Source organism: Populus trichocarpa, chromosome 5 (genome assembly GCF_000002775.5).
Source record: "Populus trichocarpa isolate Nisqually-1 chromosome 5, P.trichocarpa_v4.1, whole genome shotgun sequence".
Lineage (NCBI taxonomy): Eukaryota > Viridiplantae > Streptophyta > Magnoliopsida > Malpighiales > Salicaceae > Populus > Populus trichocarpa.
The window spans coordinates 23,164,247-23,187,420 of record NC_037289.2 but is presented as its reverse complement, the minus strand read 5'-3'; the positions used below and the strand labels follow the sequence as shown (position 1 = coordinate 23,187,420).

The 23,174-nt window shown below is 34.6% G+C and overlaps 5 protein-coding genes across 8 annotated transcripts; 1 reads left to right on the top strand and 4 right to left on the bottom strand.

The window, feature by feature from the left end:
- Nucleotides 1–1,088: 1,088 nt before the first annotated feature.
- Nucleotides 1,089–3,198, bottom strand: LOC7493935 (dehydration-responsive element-binding protein 2D). The gene has a single exon (XM_002306861.4). The coding sequence runs from the start codon at nucleotides 2,211–2,213 to the stop codon at nucleotides 1,479–1,481; it is 735 nt and encodes a 244-aa protein (XP_002306897.2). The 5' UTR covers nucleotides 2,214–3,198; the 3' UTR covers nucleotides 1,089–1,478.
- A 3,253-nt stretch (nucleotides 3,199–6,451) lies between these two features.
- On the bottom strand, nucleotides 6,452–9,000 carry LOC7477640 (probable GTP-binding protein OBGC2). Of its 2 annotated transcripts, none has more exons than XM_052452869.1 (6): nucleotides 8,396–9,000; nucleotides 8,204–8,292; nucleotides 8,015–8,093; nucleotides 7,270–7,347; nucleotides 6,834–7,034; nucleotides 6,452–6,755 (listed from the first exon to the last, which is right to left on the bottom strand). In XM_052452869.1, exons 2-6 carry the CDS (start codon nucleotides 8,236–8,238, stop codon nucleotides 6,666–6,668), a joined length of 483 nt encoding a protein of 160 aa, XP_052308829.1. In that variant the 5' UTR covers nucleotides 8,239–8,292; nucleotides 8,396–9,000; the 3' UTR covers nucleotides 6,452–6,665. The 2 variants fall into 2 exon arrangements, with proteins under 2 accessions (XP_052308829.1, XP_052308830.1); XM_052452870.1 differs by having other exon boundaries at nucleotides 6,902–7,034; nucleotides 8,396–8,973.
- Nucleotides 9,001–10,016: 1,016 nt separating this feature from the next.
- LOC7493934 (uncharacterized) lies at nucleotides 10,017–12,743 on the bottom strand. Of its 3 annotated transcripts, XR_002981753.2 has the most exons (8): nucleotides 12,522–12,743; nucleotides 12,100–12,241; nucleotides 11,389–11,536; nucleotides 11,242–11,317; nucleotides 11,037–11,148; nucleotides 10,799–10,890; nucleotides 10,411–10,645; nucleotides 10,017–10,213 (listed from the first exon to the last, which is right to left on the bottom strand). XR_002981753.2 is itself a non-coding variant. In XM_024600766.2 (7 exons), exons 1-7 carry the CDS (start codon nucleotides 12,552–12,554, stop codon nucleotides 10,646–10,648), a joined length of 618 nt encoding a protein of 205 aa, XP_024456534.2. In that variant the 5' UTR covers nucleotides 12,555–12,743; the 3' UTR covers nucleotides 10,017–10,645. The 3 variants fall into 3 exon arrangements, 2 of the variants coding, with proteins under 2 accessions (XP_024456534.2, XP_002306895.2); XM_024600766.2 differs by having other exon boundaries at nucleotides 10,017–10,660; XM_002306859.4 differs by having other exon boundaries at nucleotides 10,017–10,645.
- Nucleotides 12,744–17,464: 4,721 nt separating this feature from the next.
- On the top strand, nucleotides 17,465–20,545 carry LOC7477639 (zingipain-2). The gene is made up of 5 exons (XM_002307652.4): nucleotides 17,465–18,026; nucleotides 18,562–18,797; nucleotides 18,983–19,123; nucleotides 19,218–19,649; nucleotides 20,136–20,545. Exons 1-5 carry the CDS (start codon nucleotides 17,621–17,623, stop codon nucleotides 20,229–20,231), a joined length of 1,311 nt encoding a protein of 436 aa, XP_002307688.4. The 5' UTR covers nucleotides 17,465–17,620; the 3' UTR covers nucleotides 20,232–20,545.
- Nucleotides 20,546–21,000: 455 nt separating this feature from the next.
- On the bottom strand, nucleotides 21,001–22,523 carry LOC7493933 (uncharacterized). Its single transcript, XM_024601531.2, has one exon. The coding sequence runs from the start codon at nucleotides 22,159–22,161 to the stop codon at nucleotides 21,307–21,309; it is 855 nt and encodes a 284-aa protein (XP_024457299.1). The 5' UTR covers nucleotides 22,162–22,523; the 3' UTR covers nucleotides 21,001–21,306.
- Between the last annotated feature and the right edge of the window lie 651 nt (nucleotides 22,524–23,174).

Sequence of the window (23,174 nt, the reverse complement as noted above, 5' to 3'; positions counted from 1 at the left end):
AAAACCACATAAAGACAACCTCCAATTTGAACATGTAACACAAAACTGGACAAATTGGAGGAATATATATACACACACACACACACACAGGAATCCGTGATTTTCATAAAATTTTAATTAATATTATGATTTACTATCACGATAACAATTAAATTTAAAACTAATTGGTTAACCATTTGTAATAATCATTTAAATTGGTTAACTAGTTTAAAAATAAAAAAAAATCACAAAACTGTTAAAATTATGGTCTCATGGTGATATTTTTAAAATCTAAAGATCTAATGATTGGAATAACGATTTCATGGTTATTATAAGGATATCGGCCTCCAGAAACTCTTGTCAAAATTTTAAAGTGATCTAGTGGTCAGATCAAAAGTTATGACCCTTTTGAGCTATCATTTTGATCTTGAGTGACTAAATCTTTTCTTGGGTCTGGACCTATCCCACTAGTACATAAATATATTTTTTAGATTATCCATATAATTTATTTGGGGAAGATTTTCATCTAGTTGTAATATATTTATATTTGATTGCTCAGAATCATCAGTTATTATAAAATTAACTATATCATTGACCCTTATAAAATATATTTAGAAAAAATTGTTTATAAAATCATGATTTTTATGTAAAATAGTCAATTGGTTCATACAACTGAATCAATTGACCAACTGGTTAAGCCGAAGAATTAACAATAAAACTACATGTGAAGTTATTGCGTTTTTAAAACCTAACAAGATGAAAATATATTATTTCATTAAATTTTTTAAATAATATTATTCTAAGAAAACTACTGGTTGCGATAAAGCTTTATTCAGAATATATTTGTGTTCATCTATTGAAAACATTCTGTATAATCCAAACCGCCCCCATATTTGTTTTTTTTTTTAGCTTTTCAATTTTTTTGTTACAAATCTCCGACCATATTATTAAATAAGAAAAAATCATGGATAGTAAAATACTGTGATGGTATTATTGTCAAGTGTCAAACAACCATGGATGTCTGATAATGACCTTTCTGAAATCCGAATTTCAAAAGCTTGAGAAAGAAAAATCCAAGGAAAGGGCCAATAGCAACTAGCTAGGATAGATGCAAGAAAATTGCAAGAAGCAAAAAAAGAAAATTGATGCAGAAATTTGGAAGACATGTGGGAAAAGATTTTCAATGATGTGCAATGAAATTTAGAAATTATAAAAATCAAATTCAAGCCAGACCAGACCATCTTTTATTTTTTTTGGCTAAGCTTTGTACACATTATAGGCTAAGAGACCACTACAGAAGTATAAATCACAGTAGGAGAAGCACGTGACTGATGCATGCCCGTGACTTGCTAGAGAGAGACGTCCATAAGCACACGAGCCAGGATTAGAGCCCAAAAAACTCAGTGGCTTCACGGCTATATAAGGATTGTGTGTTTTTATTTCTCTCTTTTAACTTCCTTCTGACTCAGAAGGACATGTAAGAGGACAGGGGCTTCGATTTACATGCACCACGGAGTCTGCAATGTGTCCCTACCTGTTCCTTCCATGAGATTGCTAGCGAAAATCCCAGGATCTTCCACCACTGGAAAATTAATCGACATTGCTGCCTCTACCCAAATCGAGTCATCGAAAGGAATGTTCACGTTGAAATTCGACCAAAATTCTTTGATTTCCACTTCACTTCGCCCAAAATTTACTTCATTTACTGCCCCCTTTCCATCCGAATCAACGCTTTCGTTGGAGAAATACATGATTGGATCGTGGTTGTATAACATTGGTGTCATTTCAATAGACTCAATACTTGGGGTATTGGATGAGCATGTAGATGTAGTAGAACTACAGTTATGGATGATTTGACAAGGTTGGTATGTCATTTGGGTCACCTGGGAATTGGCTGGAGAGGCAGGAAACTGGCAATTGTTAACTTGGAGCTCTGGTAAATTGAGCTTTGCCTCAGGTCCATAAAGTTTACGAGCAGCAGCATCGTAAGCCGTGGCAGCTTCATGGGAGGTGTCAAAGGTGCCAAGCCAGAGACGAGCACCACGGTTGGGCTCTCGAATTTCAGCCACCCATTTGCCCCAAGTTCTCTGGCGGACACCCTTGTAAGTGCAGAGAGCATTCTCTGGTCCCCCTTTCCCTCTCATGCACCCCTTCCTAGAACTAGCCTGCGCAGGCTTCTTGAACTGTTTTTTCTCTCCAAAACCACTCGTGGTTGATTTTGACATCCCTCCCATAGAAAACACAAGGAAATAAACTAAGCAGTAACGGTTGTGAGAAGCACATTATGCAGCGAAGGGGCTTATTTATAAGGCAGTAATCAGCATAGAAGGATAAGTGCTTGAACGCAGTAAAGAGTCAAGGATCTCGAAACGTGTCTCCAAATGAGCTGGGGCTGATACTTGGCAAGAAGAACCAGAACGATCGTGTCCTCGGCAGAGCTCAAAGTTTTCTTACATGGACAACACTTGGCTAGTGGTGTTTGTCAGTACACAAGCTCAGGTGGCAAACATAGAGGAGAGTTTTGGGTTTGCCTTTTATTGTTAATTTAGTTGGGATGACAGGAACATTTGTGGGCGAACGCTTGGGGATAAGAACACATTGGAGTGCCCAAAACAGGCACATGACAAATTGTGCAACGGCTGCTTGATACGTGGGGCTTCCCGCCTCTTGTGCGGTGGTGGGGGCTTGGAGTTCAGTTCAGGGGGAAAGCAACTGCCATATTCATGCACTGCTAATGGGACCCACTGCCTAGATTTTTTCCACGCTTATGCCGTACACTGAACCTCTCCTTAGGATTAGATTTCAACTTGGGACATGCACTAAAAAACAGTGCATGAATGTACAGCTAACTGATTTCTGATGCTCGGCATTCATATTCCAGCTTGGGTCGTGCCCTAAAAAACAACCTGCGCCTTCTTGACTGCGGGTAACATGGTGTGTAAGAGAAAAGAAAAATTGCAAGCTCTCTGACTGGATTGAGACACACCCGAGCGTCCAAGTGAGAAATAAAAGATAGCTTTATAGCGGGGCTGCGGGAGAGATTGCGGTGCCCAATCTGCAGTTACAGATGTAACGAAAAGCTGGTTAGCAGGCAGGGATCAGATTGTTGGGCCGCCTCCCATTTTAAACTCTAGCCCATCATTCCCGGCCCACACCAAGTCCAGGTAACATATTTGTCCGACGTGTAAAAGGCACTCGGATCTGAACATATCTCTCTTCAAACAGGACTTTATGAAACCTTGGGCTAGTCCTTACCCAACCTAAATTATATCTTTACCCTTCGTAGGCTTCAGACTCTAGAAGAATCAGACCTCCAATTGGAGATATCTGATTAAACTCTACCGTATACAACACACAACGTGTGTGTGCGCGGGGATATATATATATATATATATATATATATATATATATATATATATATATATATATATATATATATATATATGTGATTTGTTAATTAGTAAGGGCATGTTTATTTTTTCATTTTAAAAATATTTTTGGAAACTTTTTAATTTTTTTTATTTTAAAATAATATTTTATATTTTTTAAAAAATTATTTTAATATGTTGATATCAAAAATAATTTTAAAAGATTAAAAAAATATTATTTTAATATATATCTAAACAAATTACAATTTAAAATACAATAATTACTATACTTCCAAATACTCTTTTGCAAAGCAGCCCAACCATGGCGAACGAGATGGCCTCCTCACTTTGTCACGATATTTTACCGAATGGACTTGGTCTCCTCGCTTTGTCCTCCCTAAATGTGTTTTCACGTTGTTCAACAAATTTTCAAGCATTGAGGAATGGATTATAGTTAATAATTAGTTTGTATGTCTCACTATAGGGGATTAAAAAAAATTGAACCTAAAAAAAAATCTAGGTTTTAATAATAATTTTTTTTATTGTTATTAAACTAAAAAATATAATAATTTTAAAAAACAATTATCAAGATAGTTTTTTATTGCAAAATAAAACTAATATGCGCATTCAAGAATTATGTGTTACTGAATAATAATAACTTTATTGATTTAAACTAAAAATTAAGTAGGAAAATTAAGTATATTAAAATATTTAATCTCATGTCGTATGTTGCTTTTTAATTTTTTATCTAATTATAAAACAATAACTTTTTTTAAAATGTAAGTTATTTTAAATAATCACAAAATATATATTTTTCAAGTCTAAAATCAGTTTTTTTATTAACATATTTATTATTTGTCTTAGCAAATGCAAGGCTTTTAAGTGAAATTATTGTTTCTTAAAAAAAATAGTATACATATTTAATGTGTGTTTGAAAGCTAAACAAATCTTAAAATTATTAAAATTATGTTTAAAATCTATTTAAAAAAAAATCGAAAAATCAATTCGATATTTCATGATCAATTTATTGTTAGTATTATTATTTTAATATCATATACATAATAATTAAAAATAAATTATTAAGGTTTAATTAAAATTTTATATTATTATTTAAGAACCAGCATAGTAAATTTCCACAATGCTCTCATGGTCTCGTACTTGGTTCCAATGCCTCTTGAGAATCTCTGCGCTGTTTGAAGTTATTAAGCTGATCCAACCTGTGGTGTTGCAGGAATTGAGAATGTACAACATTGAGTACCTTGAAAGACCATATGTAGTGGTGCTAAATAAGATTGACCTGTAGATTGCTAGTTTCAACCCTTTGTTTTCAAATATCTTCCTTTCCGAGTATCTACATGTATTTATATAGAAGACCTATACTCTCGCTTTAATATATCAATTATTCTTTCAGGCAAGGAATAGGCTTCCATCTTTGACTGAAGAAATATCGAGAATTGGTTGTGATGAGGTACCTTCAGAGCCTAAAATGGTGTTAAAAGATGCAGTTCATTCATTGTCCGCTGATGATGGCAGTACAGTAAGTTGCGTCTCCTCAGATAACTAATAAAGATAAAAGGGATTGCTCTCTCTGTGGTCTCAGGTTCGAGTCATGTGGTTGCTCATATGATGGCCACTGGAGGCTTCCATGGTCGTTAACTTCAGGGCCCGTGGGATTAGTCGAGGTGCGCGCAAGCTAGCCCGGACACCCACGTTAAACTAAAAAAAAAAAAAAAAGATAAAAGGGATCAAGAGATAGAGGGCTATCCTTGTCCGCTTGCTGTTGTGGGCGTTAGTGTTCTGTAAGGTAACCATTTTTCCATCTTTAACATGGTATGGAAATCGTAGCTCTTTACCTTCACCTTGCCCCATGGTTTTCTTTGATAATCTGCACCTTCATGATTGTAGAGAAGGTGATTTCTTATAATGCTAGGTTTACAGGATTGAGTATGCTAAACTTTGATCATAAATTACTGTTAGCAATGATGTCTTAAAATATTGCCTTTGGCAATTCATTCGGGCCTTAGATTTTCATGACAAATAAGTATCCTAGTAATGCGTGTGATAATCTCTTGTAGGAAGATTGAAAAATGTTGGTTCATTGTGAATTCTGTCCTTCCAACGTATAAATCATAGCCCTTTCCTTCTTTTCCTCTAATTTTCTCTGTACCTTTCTTTGTTAACCTGGATCTGCACTGCTGATGACAATAATTCATGTCTAGGATTTTCTAGTCAAATAAAAATCTAGTTAATTTGCAGGATCATCTCTGGTAGGAGGATCAATATCATCAAATCTATGAACTCTTACACATAAAAGTCATTGTTTTTTCCCTGGAATTTGGTCCTGCATCTACCTCATGGCTAATTTGGGATGAGGTGAATTGGAAGTTGTTTCACGTGCTCTCATTCTTTCTTCTTAGCTTTTCCATTTTCAAGAGGAAGTAAAGAACCATGCATAAAAACTACCAAAGGCAAGTCTAACCCCTTCAAGCACAGCCCAAGATCTTGTCTAAGCTTACAAGCTTGCCTTACAGCCTTATATCAGCCTCGTTATCTAATGAGCTATTTCATGATCAAATGCTCTATAAAAGCTAACAGCTGTGTAACATTGCATAGCAGCCCCTCCTTTTCTTTTCCCTGTTTTTTTTTTGGGATTTTCATGAATCAGGTCCAATCCACACCCTGGCAAGATTTGGGAGTGATCTTAATTGCTTCGTAAGGAGAAATGGCAAGCTTACAGCTCTACACTGTACACAGGTAAAGAGCACGATCCAAGGGCCACAAGTCAGGTCTATTATTATTATTTTTTTAATGAAACGACATTATTTTGGATTAAAAAATATAAATATTAACCAGTTCACTGAATCATGGGTTGACCTACCAAGTTACCCGAGGTTGACCAAGTCAACTCCCCAAGCAATATAAAAGCAAACCCAGCCTATGCTTGGCCCCATGTCAATGACTCACTTGGTCGACCCACTAGCTAGACCGAGTTTGATAACTATGGTATTTTCTCAAAGTATCGAAATGCACTACAATGCCAAAAAAAAAAAAAAAACCAAGAAGAAGACAAATGCTAATTGAATTGGGTTCACTCCCTAAAGCTGTTTGTAGAGATCTTGAAGTTTAGTTTTTTATTTATATAGGCAAGCTATACCCATAGATTTCACCAAACAAAGTCATATCAACTCACAAAAACAGCAAAAGCACTTCTACATCTGTGTACACGTGAAACTGAGAGCTATTTTTCAAAATAAATATATAATAAACCAAGAATAATATAGCATAAAAGGAAGATATACTTCTTTGACAGTTCTGTAATCATTCACGGGGGTCCTCAGCAGCTGCATCAACAACATGGACCAATACATGAGTCCTTCTAAGGTGCTTTAGGAAATTGCGACCAAGACCCTGAAGGACATGAAAAATTCGGTTTTAGCAACTAGAAGCTATAGATAAATAGTAGAATTAGATATGAAAACACAGCACCTTCCCCAGATGAGCGCCTTCTATAAGGCCTGGCAAATCTGCCAATGTTGCTTCAGATGAATACATACCTGCTCCTAAAGTTGGGTCACCATTGTGGCGTCCAAGGTTTGGCATCAATGTTGTGAAAGGATAATCAGCAATATCTGGCTTCGCAAGTGTAATGGATGCTAAAAGAGTTGATTTTCCAGCATTTTGAAGTCCCTAACAAGCAAATTAACATCTCTGGTAATCTGAAGATAATGATAATGTAGTAATTAAGAGCAAGGTTGGTCAAAGCCACAGTAATCCAACAAAACATATAAAACAAATTTCCAGTTCACGATCTATTGCTTGTATCTTCTACAATGTAGAGATTTCAAAAAATCCAATTACTAATTGTAAACCGCCTTGGCATATGCAAACAAACATGAAAAATTAAGTGAGAAACAACACTTACCACCAGACCAACATCAGCAACGACTTGTAGAATCAACTCTAGGCTGACCTCCTCCCCGGTCTGACCAAGAATTAAAACCTGCGGTAAATCATAAAGTTCAAGGCTCCTTTAGGGTAAGTGAAAATCAAACGTGAGTAGTGGTAAACCATAGATCTGTTGTTGTTGATTATTTTATAGCTCTATAGCAAAGTCTAGAATTCTTGTTGAGCAAGTTCTTTAATAAATCTAAACTATGCAGAAAGGCCTTCCAATAAAACATTTCGTGATATGAATAGAGAGATAGTCATGATTATCTTCACAGGTATGAGTCAACAATCAACATTTCACCTTAGGGCCTCAGTTCAAGAGGTAATTGATTTCAATAGAGTTGTGGCCTGTGGGCAGGTCATATGTTGAGATCTTAGCAACAAAAATTACAGGGCAAAATCACTAACTTTACAATTAGAAAACTTTCCAAAACAGATGAACAAACAAAGAAGCATTTGTTTACCATATAAATAGGCAAGAAACCAAAACCCATTTGCAGAAATCACTACACAGTTATCCAATCCAATAATCATCCTTGCATATATCTTAAACTCTTAAAAAAGACTAGAACACCAATAAAGGAACTGCAATCATAACCAGCAAGAAAACCATTCAAATGAGATTCACTCAACAACTTAATCTAGCACGAGTCTTAAGCCCGGATACATTACATACATGAAACAGTGTAAAGAAATAAATCAAAGGTTATGTTCTTCACCTTATCACTATCATCTCTCATCGCATTCGTTGTTAAAGCCATTAATCTTTCCTTTCTACGCTCTGGGGCTTCAATCAAACTGCCACAAAACCATTAATATCAATAATAAATTCTAAACTGAATACTGAAGTTGACCATAACAAAAATATATTAAACAGAACACCAACTTGCAATACAATAATTTCTCACCCCTCCTTGTCCACCCCTCGCAACAAGTATTTCATCACCTGGTTGCGCTAAATCAGCCAATAACTTCCCTCTTTTACGCTTTACAACCGCACCGATCACATTAATTAACAAGAAAAAATATAAAAACTAAGTAACAAACACAAAAAAAAATTGTCTAAAAAAAGAATAAAGATAATCCTTAACATGCAAACCTACAGGCACAGGAATACGCAACGTCGAGGCATCAAATCCATTATGCAATTGATAAGTTAAAACACCCATAGCATCAACATTTCCACCGCGTTTCGCATTAAATCTACTTTTGCTATGAAGCTCCAGTAACGAATCTTTTCCTTCATCCGCATAAATCACTACATCACCTCCATGTCCACCAACAGGAAGAATTAACGATCCATCCAAATCTCTTTTATACGAGCTCTTATGTCTACTCTTTTTCTCCTGTTTTCCCTTGCCAGCATTGTTGTTCTGATTAGGCATGTTGAGGACCGCGCCGTGGCCTCCATCTCCTGATCGAACGGTGATTATTACCTGATCAAAGTACTTGTGAGGTTCTTTGATTATTTTATTTGTCGTAGAAATTGTCTCTTTGGCTTTAGCAAGTCCGCAAGAAATTTTGCAGAGTCTCAAGTTCGGAGTGTTTAACTTGAGATTTTTTAGAACCCGAGAAAATAAGTGCCTATTGGAGAGAAAATGGGAGAGGGGACGTTGCTTCAAAACTTTGACCGGATTAGTCAGGTTATTAAAAACTTAACCGAGTTAATCAAGTTTTTGTTGAATTAATATTTTTTTTCAATTCAACTAAAAATCCAACTCCATCAGGTTTTAAATCACATATTTTCTAAGTCAACTCATACTAGATTTAACACCATGGTTAAGACTCCTTTTAAGTCCAAAAATATAAAGAAATTATGGAAAGTTTTATGGTCTATACTATTAACTTATAAAATACTTGTTTATTTTTACATTTCAAAAATATTTTTAAAAAATATTAAAAAAAATTATTTTTTTCTTTATTTTAAATTATTTTTATATATTTTTAAATCATTTTGATTTGTTAATATCAAAAATAAATTTAAAAAAATAAATAAATATTATTTTATTATATTTCTAAACAAAAAAACACTTTAAAAATAATCATTATCACAATACTAAATAGGGTCTAAAATTCAGGGCTGGAAGTTTTTGTATTCAAGAAAATATTACCTGATAATTTCAAAATGAATGAGAAGTTAAAAATCCAACAAATAAGTTTCAAAATAAAAAATAATAATAATCATTTTTTTTTTGTTCTTATGATCATATTGTTGCAGCCTTTGCCGGTCGTTTGCTTGTAACTGGCAGCCTCTGTAACTGGATTTTGGACTGGATACGATTGCGAGGCGATTAGGTAAAAAGGAGACCAGTTGAGGTTCGACATTTTTTTGGTGCCCCGCTTGCGTTTATATCACTGAAAGGTAAACTAACAGACCCGAGGAGGGCCATAAAGTAAATAGGTCCGCAAATGAAATGCAAAAGCAAAGTTAGCTAACCAATCCTCGCGATAGATGTGCTGAGCAAAAGTCTGATGCTGCCTACAAGATGATAATTAGCCGTAACCTCATCATCCCATCCAAGAATGGCATGCATGTAGTAAAGTCATGTTAGATAGAAACAGCTTCAAACAAGACCTAGCAATAGCCCGTACTCCAAGCAACTTGTAAACCAAATAGAATACTCTGCACTAAAAGATAGTGGAATCTCCTCCTCACGGGTAGGCAGTTAGTCAAATGACGGTAACCTACGTTCTAATTACTAAAATCATCCACTACCAGCATATGCAAATTTCCAACATCAACATTCCAGAATTACAATTCGTTTTATGGTGCGCCCTGCACACCATATTACAGAAATAGGATTACAAGCACAACAACCATTGGCAGTTCTTACAATCAATATTATGTTTTTTTTACCATATGCGAAGTCATGGTGCGCCATGAAATAGCGTGGTCCTTCCATCCCAACCTTGCTCCACTAAACAAGACTTCCAATATCGTCAAATCAGAATTAATTTGACATTAGGACACAAAATAATCTAGATTCCTAGTCTCTAACATGCAAGCAAAAATTTACAAGCCATTGGATTGTCAAAACCATGGACAATGACAAATCCAATCAGCACAGAGTTGAAACTCAAATGCACTAGTGCTGTGGTCAATCAAGAAGCATACCTCACCAAATGCAGGAAGACGCTGACACGTGAGTCAGCTGACAGCCTACTCAGCAACTTTTACAGATGCAGGGGCGTTGATAACTGTATCTTCCCATGAACAAACATTACACCAAAACCATACAGTGGCAACAAGATATGAAGTAGCCTTCATTACCTCGTCACCATAATGTTTTAATCACTTCCAGAATCTAGCCTTTGAGAAAGTCCTTCAGAGAAAATGGTGGAATCTCATCCTATAAAAACACATACTAAAAGAGTAAAGCATCACTATACCAATAAAAAATTAGTCATGAAGAAACTCAAGGACAGTTGAGATATCAGCAGAATTAGCTAAAATCCTCAGCCTCTAACGGTTTCAATGGGGAAAATCATTAACCATGACTTACCTTACCATGATCTTGATTTAAACTTTGCCTTACAACTATCGTCTGTTGTATCAGTCTTTCCACTGCTGTATAGCTTGGCAAGTTTCTGTGGGCTGATATCATTCAGGACCAACAAATAAATAGAGAAGAGTGTGAACGATAATTATAGAAAGAATCATCAAATCAACAAGAAGCACATTTGTTAGTATGGAATCTTCTGAAAAAACATGGAACAAGGAAAAAAACTGCAGGAACAAACCAAGAATGGCTCGGTTTAGTTTGTCTGCAACATGCTGCCGGTACTCCGAGCCAAGCAGATGAAACATTGGTGATTTTTCTGGTTCCTCATAAGCAAGCAGAGACAGAAAGTCCTGCAGCAATAGGAAATGGTTTTTCATTTTCCAACAATATTAGACTCAAAACAGTAGCTATGCTTAAAGTGGTTTACTCAGGAAGGAACATACTTCAAGCTTTTCAAGTAACTTCTGCTCCTTCCCAAATGGCATCAACTTGTTTTGGGCAAATTCCAAAGCTTCAGTGCTGTCCATTAGCATAAAAGGATTTAACATAAGTGAAAGATATTCTTGGAAGTACGCTTTTCTACTACTTACCACTTCTTAGCACAAACAAGCTCAACAAAATGAAGGCTCAAAAGATCAAAATGCAAGTCCTTGTTATTCTCCAATAAGTCACAGGCCACTTGTTCTGTCAGTTCAATGGCCTTTAGTGCATTCCCCTCTAGGACACAACAGAATATCCCTGAGCAAATAGCTTACGATTAGCACCAGTATAAAAAAGAACAGAGATCAGCAAAGGAACAAAACTGAAAATCATTGTCAGATCATTTATATCCAAGAAAAAGTAGAAGCAAACTACTGTGGTAAAAAGAACAGGATCTATGGTTTATCGCTACTGATGTTTAAACAATATATATCATTGCATAGCAGTAGCGAAGCAATATCTGCTCGATTCTTCCAATAATCTTCATGAAAACAACCAACGTCACCAGAAAGAAGAATGTATGAAAAGAAGTTACAATGGAAACTGGTAAGTGCAGCAATTAAGCATGGTAAATAGTGCTTTTTACACCAAATTGGAGCTAGGTAGCCAGTCCCCAAAACACACGCAAAAAAGACTGCATAAATTCCTTTTCTTTGAATATTAACAAATTTAACAAGCTCGACCTACATATCTCGTAACTAAAGAAGTTCAAAACTTTAAAGCTACAAGCATTGTGACTGAAAACATTGAAAAAAGCAAGTGGTCATGCTTTAAAGTTACAAATCCCACTTTTCTATCAAAAACTGAAAAGATTTGCATACCTTTTCTTTTCTCCATATCCTCAATATAATCTGCAGGTTCTGGCATCCCAGTACAATCCACGAATGATTCCAGAGTTTCTCTATAACAATTATGCACCAGATAGGATAGCACAATATTGTGGATATCATTATCTTTGATACCCTGTAAATACATGTAAAAACAACACATCCACACATTAGAAAATTGAGAATAACCCAGAAACCCTAATTAATATTAATACCAACAGTTGCTTCAAATAATTCGATTAATCAGCATCAGTAATACCCATGACTATATATTCCCAACATTGCAAGGCAAATAATGTAAAATACAAATTAGGGTTCGATCATAAGGAACAGTGATTGCTGAGTGTAAAATTGTAACGCAACTAGAAAGGAACGGGTGGTAATCTGAGATTATAATGACACTAAAAATTACTTACAATCTGTTCGTAGTGACGAGGATCAACGTCCATGGTTGACTGGGTTAGGAAGCTGATTACAAGTAGGCTGAGGAGATTAAGGTTCTGATGATTTGGTGGCGTTTGTCTTGTCGGTGGTGTTAAGATTTCTAGGGCTATCTTTACTTGAAGGAAATGGAAAAGTGATCAGAAGCAGCGAAGAGTTTTCAGTGTGTGTTTGCTTCAACTGCCTGTTCAAATTCTGAGTGGGATACAATTTATATTTTAAATTATTTTTATTTATAAATATATTAAAATAATATTATTTTAATTTTTTAAAATTTATTTTTATATTATCACATTAAAATAATTTAAAAACATTAAAATATTTTTTTAAGCTGAAAAAATCAAATTTTAAGCAAATAATATTTTTGCTGCATGGTCAAACACCAAGATATGTAGAAATTATTATTTACTTGCACCATTATAATAGTAATTCACTGTATTTTTTTTCATTTTGACTCCTTTTTTTTCTTACCTATTTATTTTTCAATTTATTTATTTATGATATATTTATAGAAATTTAGAGTTGATAATTTATTTTATTAAGTATAAAAGTAAAAGGTGTAGGTAAAACATTGTTCCTTACACCTATTAGCATGATAAATTACAATAATAATTTATAATGTTGTTTGTTTTTTTTTTCATTTTAACCCTTTTTTTTCTTTGGTTATTTTTTTAATTTAGTCTTTATATTATGTGTTTATAGGAATTTAAAGTTGATGATTTATTTTAATTTGTTTTCTATATAATTATCACGTCATCAAAAAAATATCTTAATATTGGTTGGCATCATAAAAATATCACGGCATTGCAATGTAATATGTTTTTTTTTAGTTTAGTTAAATAAAAAATTATTTTGAAAAAAAAACAGGTTATTAAACTATACGGAGTCAATGAATTGGTTTGCAAGTTTGGCGAGAGAACCCTGGTTGCCCCGGTTCGCTAATTTAGTGGTGATTTTTTTTTACTAATTGAACTTGATTGTGTTATCGTTTATTTTTTTAATCATATATTAAAAAATATAGTTTCGGAAAAAAATCATGTTATTAAATTTTAGATAGTTCATGGACCTGTTGACAAATCTAACGAGTTTAACTTTTCTTTTTTTTTGGATTTCATCATTTGATATTGTGCTGATTGGGAATTGAGTTCCATAATTTGTTTCATTTTGCTTTCTACGAAGTTATCATAGTCTTAAAAAAAATCTTAGTATTGGTTTGACGCTCAATTTTATAATCGTCTATTTTTGTTATCATATAGTTAAATAAAAAATAGTTTAGAAAACAAATACGTTATTAATCCCGATGGAGTTCATTACTTGGTTTGCGGGTTTGGTATGTTGACCCGGGTTACCTGATTCACGGGTTTAACGAGTTTATCCATCAAACTTGATATGTTTGTTTTTTAGTTTCTGGTTCTTTAATTTTTCTAATTATTTTTTTATTCTTCTTCAATATTGAATTGGTTAGGAAATAAAATTCATGATTTATTTTTTTATACTTTCTACATGGTTATCACAATTTTAAATAAATATTTTTTTTAGGGTTGATACTCGATTTTACAAGTATCTAATCTCATCATAAAATTAAATAAAAAAAATAAAAAAAAATATCGAAGTTACTAAACTAATTGAAGTTTATGGCTTATGTCATAGAATGATCGAGGCCAAACCAATCTGACATCATCTCAATATTAAAAAAATATTGCCTTGAAGTTTTTTTAAAAACCATGAAATGTTTTTACCGGTTATCTAAGTTGTCTTTGAACCCATTGAATTGAATGATTCACTTTAAATCACTTTTCACATGATTTTTTTTTTTAATAATTGGCAGCAATGTTATGCAAAATATAGAGATTAATCAATTTTTTTTTCATATATAAGTTATTGAATTCTGTTTATAAACTAGAAAATTACTTTTTTCAGTCCCTAATTAATAAGTAATGAAATAACAAGTGATTAAGTAATCTTTGAAATGCTAACGGGACATATTGAAGCACCTTGTGTATGTGTCTAAAAAATAACAAGTCATCCATACAATTTTTGTTTGGTAAATACTTAGTCTTTTAGCTAAAAAATATAAGTTCTAAAAATTTGATTTTTGTTAGCTATCCATTAAAATTTAAGTAAAAAATTCTCAAACTTTCTTGAAAGAGAAGAAAAAAAATAAAATAACCCCCAACTAAATTTGTTATTTAGAGAATTGGAAAAGAATTCAAGAATCACAACAGTTCTAAAAATTCTAAAAAATGAATATGATATATATATCCAATCAATACGAATAAATCAAGAAAGAAAAAGATAAAAAGAGAGAGAGAGAGAGACCAACCTATCGGAAAGAAGATGCAAAGAAGTTGTCAAGAAAAAAAATAACAAAAAGATAAAAATTGTTGAGATATGAACCCCTAAGTTGTGGTCTTTCTCTAGCCATGTTATTTCTTATTTTCTACTTTTTTTTTTCTTTTTTTTGCAATATATAGGATGTTATATTAATATTTTAATATAAAAAATATTTTGAAAAATAAAATTAAAGAGCAACTGCCTCCTTTTGCCCCAAGTGGCTCCGCACCTGGAAAAAACTGTATAATTAACTTTTTTTATGCACTGCACTAATTACATAACTGTGTTTCAAATTTTGATTTTAAAAAAGTTAAAATAACTTGTTTTTTTTATTAATGAAGATTTGTTTTTTATTTATTCTGCATGAAAAAATCAATTTCACAATAATTTTAACTAAACACTTGTTTTTCAAAATATACTTTTATTTTTAAAAAACTATAACTAATTTTTTTAAAATTTTATTTTTTAAAAACCACAAATACAAAAACCATCACAATACCAAACAAACTATAACACAAGTGCATGATATGAAATCCAACCCCCCAAGAAAGAATAACATTGAAAGTCAGGTTGAAAATCTAGAGAGAATTTATAAGCAAACAATCAAAGAGACTCCAGAGTAATAGTAAAAAACCCTTGAGCGGTCCAAATCACCAACTTGATATATGATGTATTTTAATTAAAAATATTAAAGATAATATTTTTTAATTTTTCATATTAATATATAAAAATCATTTAAAAATATATATAAAAATATAAATTTAATATTTTTTTAAAACAAAAAAATAATTTAAAAAACACTTCAGGAAAAAAAGCTTCAACAATACCAAATGGATACTAGTGTGACAGGGCGGGCAAGACCGAGCAAAGAACACAAGCATCGCCTTTTATTTTGAGCTATCAACGCATGACAGAGATTCAGAAAAGACCGGTTTGCAATGATTTATCCACTCAACGGTACACACAGAAATAATTATAATCATCCTATATTCCGTCTTTTATTTATTTATTTATTTATTAATTTAATTATTCAGACCAACTTGCAATTACATGTAATTCAATTAATTCTACGGACCTAAAACTAACAACAAATTATTTTTATTTTCCGATAGAAGGGTGCCTTTTAAAAATTTAAAGGTGCATTTTTTTTTTAATTAAGGCAAACCTCTAATTAGTCTCCCGACTGTAAACTAATTATATGTAGTCCTCAAACTACTAATCTTATCAAATAGGTCCCCTGAGTATCATATATTTTCCAACTGGGTCTAAAGTTCAAAGCCTTCCCATTTTTCTGACAAGAAAATAAAAATAAAAATAAAAATTTCTCAAGCAATGTATTATATGCAATCTAGATGGAAAACATCAATAAACATAAATAGGGACTTAGACGGGTGTATGAGATTGTAGTAGTAGTTGTTTTCAAAATGTTTTTCTCTTGGAAATATATGAAAATAATATTTTATATATTTATTTTTGACATTAATATATCAAAATAATAAAAAATCATAAAAAATATTTTGAATAAAAAAAATAAAAAAATTTCAAAAATATTTTTTAACCGAAAAAACAAACATAGACTTACCAGATGAATTTCAATTGCTTTAGGGGCTCAATCGATGAAACTAATGTTTTTTTCGAAGTTATCTACCCGATTTTCACAAAAGTCTCTCTTCTATAATACACACACACATGCATACATACATGGATGTATGTACGCATGTATTTCGATCCAGTGGCTCTGCTTGAAACTGTTTGTTTCCTTACCAATAAATGAGAATGGGAGAGTGTCTGGTGGGAACCAAGCAATAAATACATTAGCTTTCGAAGAATATTTATTTTTCGTTAGATATCAACAATCATGAATTTTCAACAACCCACATTTTCTTACTTGTGAACGGGGAGGTAGGTACGTGAATCACGTAACAAGGTTAAAAAAATAGAAATTAGCCGGAAAGATGCTAGTCATTTACATTTATCCTTAGATTTTAACTGATTGTATTCTAAATTTATTTTTTTAGAGATTATCCGTTTGAGTTTTATAAACTTCAGGGCTACCGAAGACTTACATGGTCGTTAACTTTAAGACTCGTGAGATTAATCGAGATACATGCAAGTTGATTCAGACACCCACATTAATAATAATAGAAAAAAACTTTAATAGTCTACTTGAAGTTTGGTTTGGATCAAGATTACGAGAGCTAATCCAAATTAATTCTTATAATCAAGTTTTAATATCTAGTAAATTGGTTACCAAGACAACCTAGAATTTTAACTAGGTTAATTCAGTTTTTTTTTTTTTTCTGAATCTGAAATAAATGGTACAAACCTTAGATTAATAGTACAAGTCAATTAAGTGTGGTTGAAATATTATTTTAAAAAAATGCTATATATTAAAAATAAAAAATTATTTTAATATATTTATAAATAAAAAATATTTTCAAAAATAATAATTAGCAAGACTAACGCGCAGGTAAAATGAACGAAGGCCCTGGCCCTTGCCAAGAAAAGGAAGACACGGAACTAAAAAGTGTACCGACACTTCTTACCATTTCGCTCTTTAACTGGCCGGCACGTGAAGCAATATTAGAGATGGCAGGCTTGGTGTTTTATACGAAAAGGAAAGTTCCAGTGTAAAACAGCCATGTTTCACAACTTGGTTGGCTCTCCATGCGTGTAGGCAATCCAATCCAGTAAAACCCCAGAGAGCCAAAAGTCACCCCTTTTTTCTCTCAAACAAAAAATGAACTTCCTTTACATCTTTGCACTCACTCTCCTTATCTCTGTCCTTTCTCCTTCCACTTCTTCTTCTGACATCTCTCAACTGTTTGAAACGTGGTGTAAAGAACATGGTAAATCATACACTTCGCAGGAAGAAAGGTCTCATAGACTTAAAGTCTTTGAAGACAACTATGATTTTGTTACAAAACACAACAGCAAGGGTAATTCTTCTTATTCCCTTGCTCTCAATGCCTTTGCTGATCTAACCCATCATGAGTTCAAGACTTCTCGGTTGGGACTCTCTGCTGCTCCTCTGAATCTTGCTCATCGGAATCTAGAAATTACTGGGGTTGTTGGTGATATCCCTGCTTCGATTGATTGGAGAAATAAAGGGGTTGTGACCAATGTCAAGGACCAAGGGAGCTGTGGTACGTGAGTTATATATTTGATTTAGTGGTAGAAACTTTTAACTTATACTTTAAAGCTTAGTCGTATGATTCTCAATTTGATTGGATGTTGCTGTGACATTTCTTTTAGGTGAAAGGTCATAGTATGGTGAATGATAAGCAAAATCATTAGTCTCTATGCAAAATCAAGTCTTGAATTTTTGTTTTTTTAGAAGTCTACCTGATTAGGAGGGTTTGTAGGTTGTAAATTGAATTGCTGTCATGATATAGTGTAGTGGCTAACTGTATTTGGTGCTTGATGTTTCCTTGTGATGGTGACCGCAATTTTTATTCTAGCTTAAACGCGTTACTTTTTCCTGACTGCCTTGTTTTCATCTATAAATCATACACGGGACAATACTCGATGCCTCTCCTTATCTAGGTGTTGAATTGCACATACACCTGGTTTTGTGCATTTCAGAACATCTTTTGTTGTCTATCGAAACTAAATCAGCTACTTAAGAACTAATTTTTTCTTAATATACTTTGGAACTAAATCAGCTACTGGATTATCTAGGTGCTTGTTGGTCGTTCTCAGCTACTGGAGCCATCGAAGGCATTAATAAGATTGTCACTGGATCTCTTGTTAGCCTTTCAGAACAAGAGTTGATTGAGTGTGATAAAAGTTACAATGATGGTTGTGGGGGTGGACTCATGGACTATGCATTCCAATTTGTCATAAACAACCACGGGATTGATACCGAGGAAGATTATCCATATCGAGCTCGGGATGGGACCTGCAATAAGGACAGGGTGAGAACCTTGATTTTACTGTTTGCATTTGTTGCTGAATTATTTCAGCTCTTTTGTTCAGTTTCTTTTCTCCTCTTGCATATGCATCTGTAGGCACTTGCCTGTTTGCCATGTAGATTTTTTAGTGTTTTCATTTGGACTAGATAACATTTTCAATATGCATGCTTTGCCTTATTGTATTGCAGATGAAAAGGCGTGTTGTGACTATTGATAAATATGTTGATGTGCCTGAAAACAACGAGAAACAGCTCTTACAAGCTGTGGCAGCTCAACCTGTGAGTGTGGGTATATGCGGCAGTGAGAGAGCATTTCAGATGTATTCAAAGGTTTGTCCTTGTGGCAATCAATACCAATGACTACTGAAATCTGTAAAACAAACATCATTATGATTGCAAGTTTTCTGATTATTTTGTGTGATAGGGGATTTTCACTGGCCCATGTTCAACTTCTTTGGATCATGCTGTATTGATTGTAGGATATGGGTCAGAAAATGGAGTGGATTACTGGATTGTGAAGAACTCATGGGGAACTGGTTGGGGAATGCGTGGTTATATGCATATGCAGCGCAATAGTGGCAATTCTCAAGGGGTCTGTGGTATCAACATGCTGGCTTCTTATCCAGTAAAGACGAGCCCAAATCCACCACCTCCACCCCCACCAGGACCCACTAAATGTAATCTTCTTACTTACTGTGCAGCAGGAGAAACCTGCTGCTGTGCTCGCAAATTTTTTGGAATTTGCATTTCATGGAAATGCTGTGGATTGGATTCTGCCGTATGTTGTAAGGATCGACTCCACTGTTGCCCCCATGATTACCCAGTTTGTGACACGGACAAGAACATGTGTTTTAAGGTCAGTATAACTTCTCTGCTTTCATCTGGGCATTGAGAGTGATGTCTGTGAACCGTCAAAGCTGCACATAATCATATAATACTCTGAATATCTACTGAACATTATAAGGCATTCCTGGATCTTTGGAGTCAAATTCTTATGCATTGCACCATTTAAGTTCATTTCAAAGCTTTTTACAGGTAGCCCGACTTTATTTTGGTATTTTTCTGATTCTTCGGCCATTGGTTCTTTTCTGAAAAGGCCAACTTGATTGTTCAGGTTTAAAGTTCCAGTACTTAGAATTGGTGAACAAATTTGAAGTCTTTTTATAGGAAAAACAGGTTGAGCAGAACAGAGTAATTCATGGAATTCTGTCTTAGGAAAATTCTTAACACAATTTTGCAGCATTTTGGCAACAACCTACTAAGAATTTGAAAGCCAAATTGTATTTTAGCTCGCTTACAGTGCTCAGCAATTTTAGACTTAAAAACTCTTCTGTGCTTGCAGCGTGCTGGTAATGCCACAAGAATGGAGGCAATAGAGGGAAAAACCTCTGGGAAGTTTGGCAGTTGGAATTCCCTTCCTGAAGCCTGGATTCAGTGAAGCCCCCATTACATCAGGGAATTTTCGTGCCATGCTTCCGTTGTTGTACGGTTCCATGCTAAAGGGAAAAGACTCTTGATTCAGATGTAAAACTACGTGCACGCTAGAGCCTGTTGGTTTAAAGCATCAGAATTCGTTAGTGGATGAAGGGAGGAGTTTGAAAAATTATGTCGGATCAGATTGATCAACGGGGTAGATAAAGATTATTATGGGCATGTTTTTGGATGTACTTTTTCCATACACACCATTTTCTTCTTGTGTATTTATCTTCCAGTTGGGCCAAAATCTTGAATATTTCTTGCATGGTTGCACCATCCTGCCTCCTGTTCTGAATCTCTACACTGTAAACCATTTCCCAGTATGCCTCTCATGGCATGGCAAGCGCATGCGTATGCGGCCAGAAGCTATCCAGGTTCACGGTCTAAACATTTAGGATTTTTTCGTCAAAATCCACCAAGTTAACAATCATAAAAGCAAATTTAGATGATGAGACGAATAACCAGATCAAAATAGAAGTCAAAATCCTCTGATCAGAAGAATTGTTTGAGGGGACTAATAACTTGTAAACCTTTCAAATACATGGGAAGCTAGCCTGCTAGAAACATTAGCTATATCAGAAAGCTTGAAATATTAGCTCCTACTGGAAAACTAAACTGAAGACTGATACAAAACTAAGGTACATTTTGTAGTCCAAGTAATGCCACACATACAGTTTTTGAGCCACTTACAAATAGTTTTATGCAAGCAGAGTATGAAGGGAACATCAGCAAGAACGAAGAACAACTTTTAATGGACATCACAACACAATTATACCAGACATCATCAATTAGGAAAGGCATAATCACGACATTGATGAGCCAGATTAATTCCGCACTTTCTAAACACTAGCAAGATCTAAAGGTTTTTCTACCTTCTATGGATAGCTGAGCCCGAGCAGAGCAACGATGCATGTGAGACCAGTTGACAAATCACTCTCAATCCAAACTAGCTGATCAGTAATCGCACATCGAATTACCAGTTAAATAGTTTTCCACTGTAAAATCTTATACATTTTATAAAATATTGATTACCAAAACTATGAAGAAGGAAACACATCCTTAACAGCAGAAGCAGCTGACAAGTAATTAAGTGTATTCCTCAAAGTCTCCTTCTCCCTCTTCAATCTCGTTGCTGTATCCTCCAATTCAAGTAAGGCTTGCTGCTCTCCCGGAGCCCCCTCAAAAGTGTTTCCTACAAAAAACGAAAACGGAGTCGGAAACAAATTCCTTCTCAAATCTTGCGCTTCCTTTTCTGGCTTCTCATTTAACCGATTTGACAATCTTATAACATCCTTCATACACGTCTCCACTTCCGTCGCTAAAGCCTCCAGGTCCTCCTCCCCTGAAGGCCTGTCCTCCAGCCACGTCACCTCCGCGACAAAATAGGGTTTCGTACGGACTACATTCGTTACACGAAACCGTTCCTGCCCTTTGCAAATGAGGAAGAATCGTTCATCGACGAGGCGTTCGTGCTTGACGATTTCACCAACGCAGCCCACTTCGGCGGTGCCGGATACGGCGTCTGAGTAGATGACGCCGAAACGGAGGTCGGTGTGGAGGAGGGTGTGCATCATAATGCGGTAACGGAACTCGAATATCTGGAGAGGGAGGATTGCGCCTGGGAACAGAACTAGTGGGAGTGGAAATAGTGGGAGTTCAACGACGTCGTCTGATTTTGGATGGTTTGTGTTGTGGTGTTTCTCGGAGAATGACGAAGCTGAGCATTTTAATGAGGCGGTTCGCCTTTTGTGGCGGCGGTGATGGAGGAGTGAAGCAAGTGATGGAGGTGAATTGGAGAGGAAACTGAGATTATTTGGGTTTAATGCGGAAAGGGTGGTTGTGTTGGGATTCAATGAGGGTTTGTGAGTGGAAATTACCCGTGCAAGAGCCATTTTGAGTGGATTAGAAATGTAGAGAGACAAAACAGTTCAGTTCAGTTCCATGAGCAAAAAGTTTTGTTTCCTGATGTGAGTATGGTGCCTGAAAGTTTAGACATTGGGGATCTGGTGGTGCTAAGAAGAGGGGAGGGAAGTGTGGATAACATGGAAAGGGAGTGGGGTAGGGATTTGGTGGTGTGGGAAGGAGTTGCCCCAAGTGGGAATTGGGTTATCTTGTGCTTGTTTGTCAATGGCGACTGTGTCTTCCTAGTGCCTGTCTTGGCCATATCATTTTCAATCGAACAGAAACATCTTTGATTATCTCATTGTTTAGCTTTTAGGATGGAAGTGGAAGGGGGGCCATTTTCAGCTGCTTTAAATTTTCCTCGTTACTGAATGTACTTCCAGAGTATTATATTCTACATAGAATGCGGATGAATTGTATATTAAAAAAAATATTATATTTTTTTAGTTTTAAATTATTTTCTTATATTTTTAAATTATTTAAATATATTGATATTAAAAATAAATTTTAAAAAATAAAAAAAATATTATTTTTATTTATTTTCAACTAAAAATCAATTTCTATCATTCTCTCGCACTCAAATACCTTTCTAAATTAGTAGTAGCTAAACTTGAGATGTTATAAGATTCCATCCATTTGTAATATTTACAAATGATTAAATTTATTTATTTTAAAATGTTTTTTAAAATTTCTTTTATTTTAAAAATTATTAAATCTTAACGTACAAACCTGGATAAGAAAGAAAACATAAGGCCCAACTAATTGAAGCCCAGACAATCTGTTAAAAAATATGAGGCCCAATCCATTTTCACCGCAGTTGGAAACGAGCATCATCTGTAGAGAGATCCAAGCCCAGAATTAAGATCCACTCGGAAAAAACTGGCACGTGAGCATTTGCGGCTTCTAAACCTGCCATCGCATCAGCCTTGTGCGTTATACGCGTCACCCCACACGATTCTCCCGTTTCAAACACTAGGTTCACACCGCCGACAAAGAAAAGTCC

Coding starts and splice junctions, on each gene's coding strand:
- LOC7493935 (XM_002306861.4), bottom strand. CDS start 2,213: ATGGGAGGGATGTCAAAATCAACCACGAGTGGTTTTGGAGAGAAAAAA.
- LOC7477640 (XM_052452869.1), bottom strand. CDS start 8,238: ATGAAATACTTGTTGCGAGGGGTGGACAAGGAGGG. Junction 7,348..8,014: donor TGAGAGATGATAGTGATAAG/GTGAAGAACATA, acceptor GATTTACCGCAG/GTTTTAATTCTTGGTCAGAC. Junction 6,756..6,833: donor AAGGCGCTCATCTGGGGAAG/GTGCTGTGTTTT, acceptor CATGTCCTTCAG/GGTCTTGGTCGCAATTTCCT.
- LOC7493934 (XM_002306859.4), bottom strand. CDS start 12,554: ATGGACGTTGATCCTCGTCACTACGAACAGATT. Junction 11,149..11,241: donor AGTTACTTGAAAAGCTTGAA/GTATGTTCCTTC, acceptor CTATTGCTGCAG/GACTTTCTGTCTCTGCTTGC. Junction 10,646..10,798: donor TAAATCAAGATCATGGTAAG/GTAAGTCATGGT, acceptor GTGTTTTTATAG/GATGAGATTCCACCATTTTC.
- LOC7477639 (XM_002307652.4), top strand. CDS start 17,621: ATGAACTTCCTTTACATCTTTGCACTCACTCTCCTTATCTCTGTCCTT. Junction 18,027..18,561: donor CAAGGACCAAGGGAGCTGTG/GTACGTGAGTTA, acceptor TGGATTATCTAG/GTGCTTGTTGGTCGTTCTCA. Junction 19,650..20,135: donor ACAAGAACATGTGTTTTAAG/GTCAGTATAACT, acceptor CTGTGCTTGCAG/CGTGCTGGTAATGCCACAAG.
- LOC7493933 (XM_024601531.2), bottom strand. CDS start 22,161: ATGGCTCTTGCACGGGTAATTTCCACTCACAAACCCTCATTGAATCCC.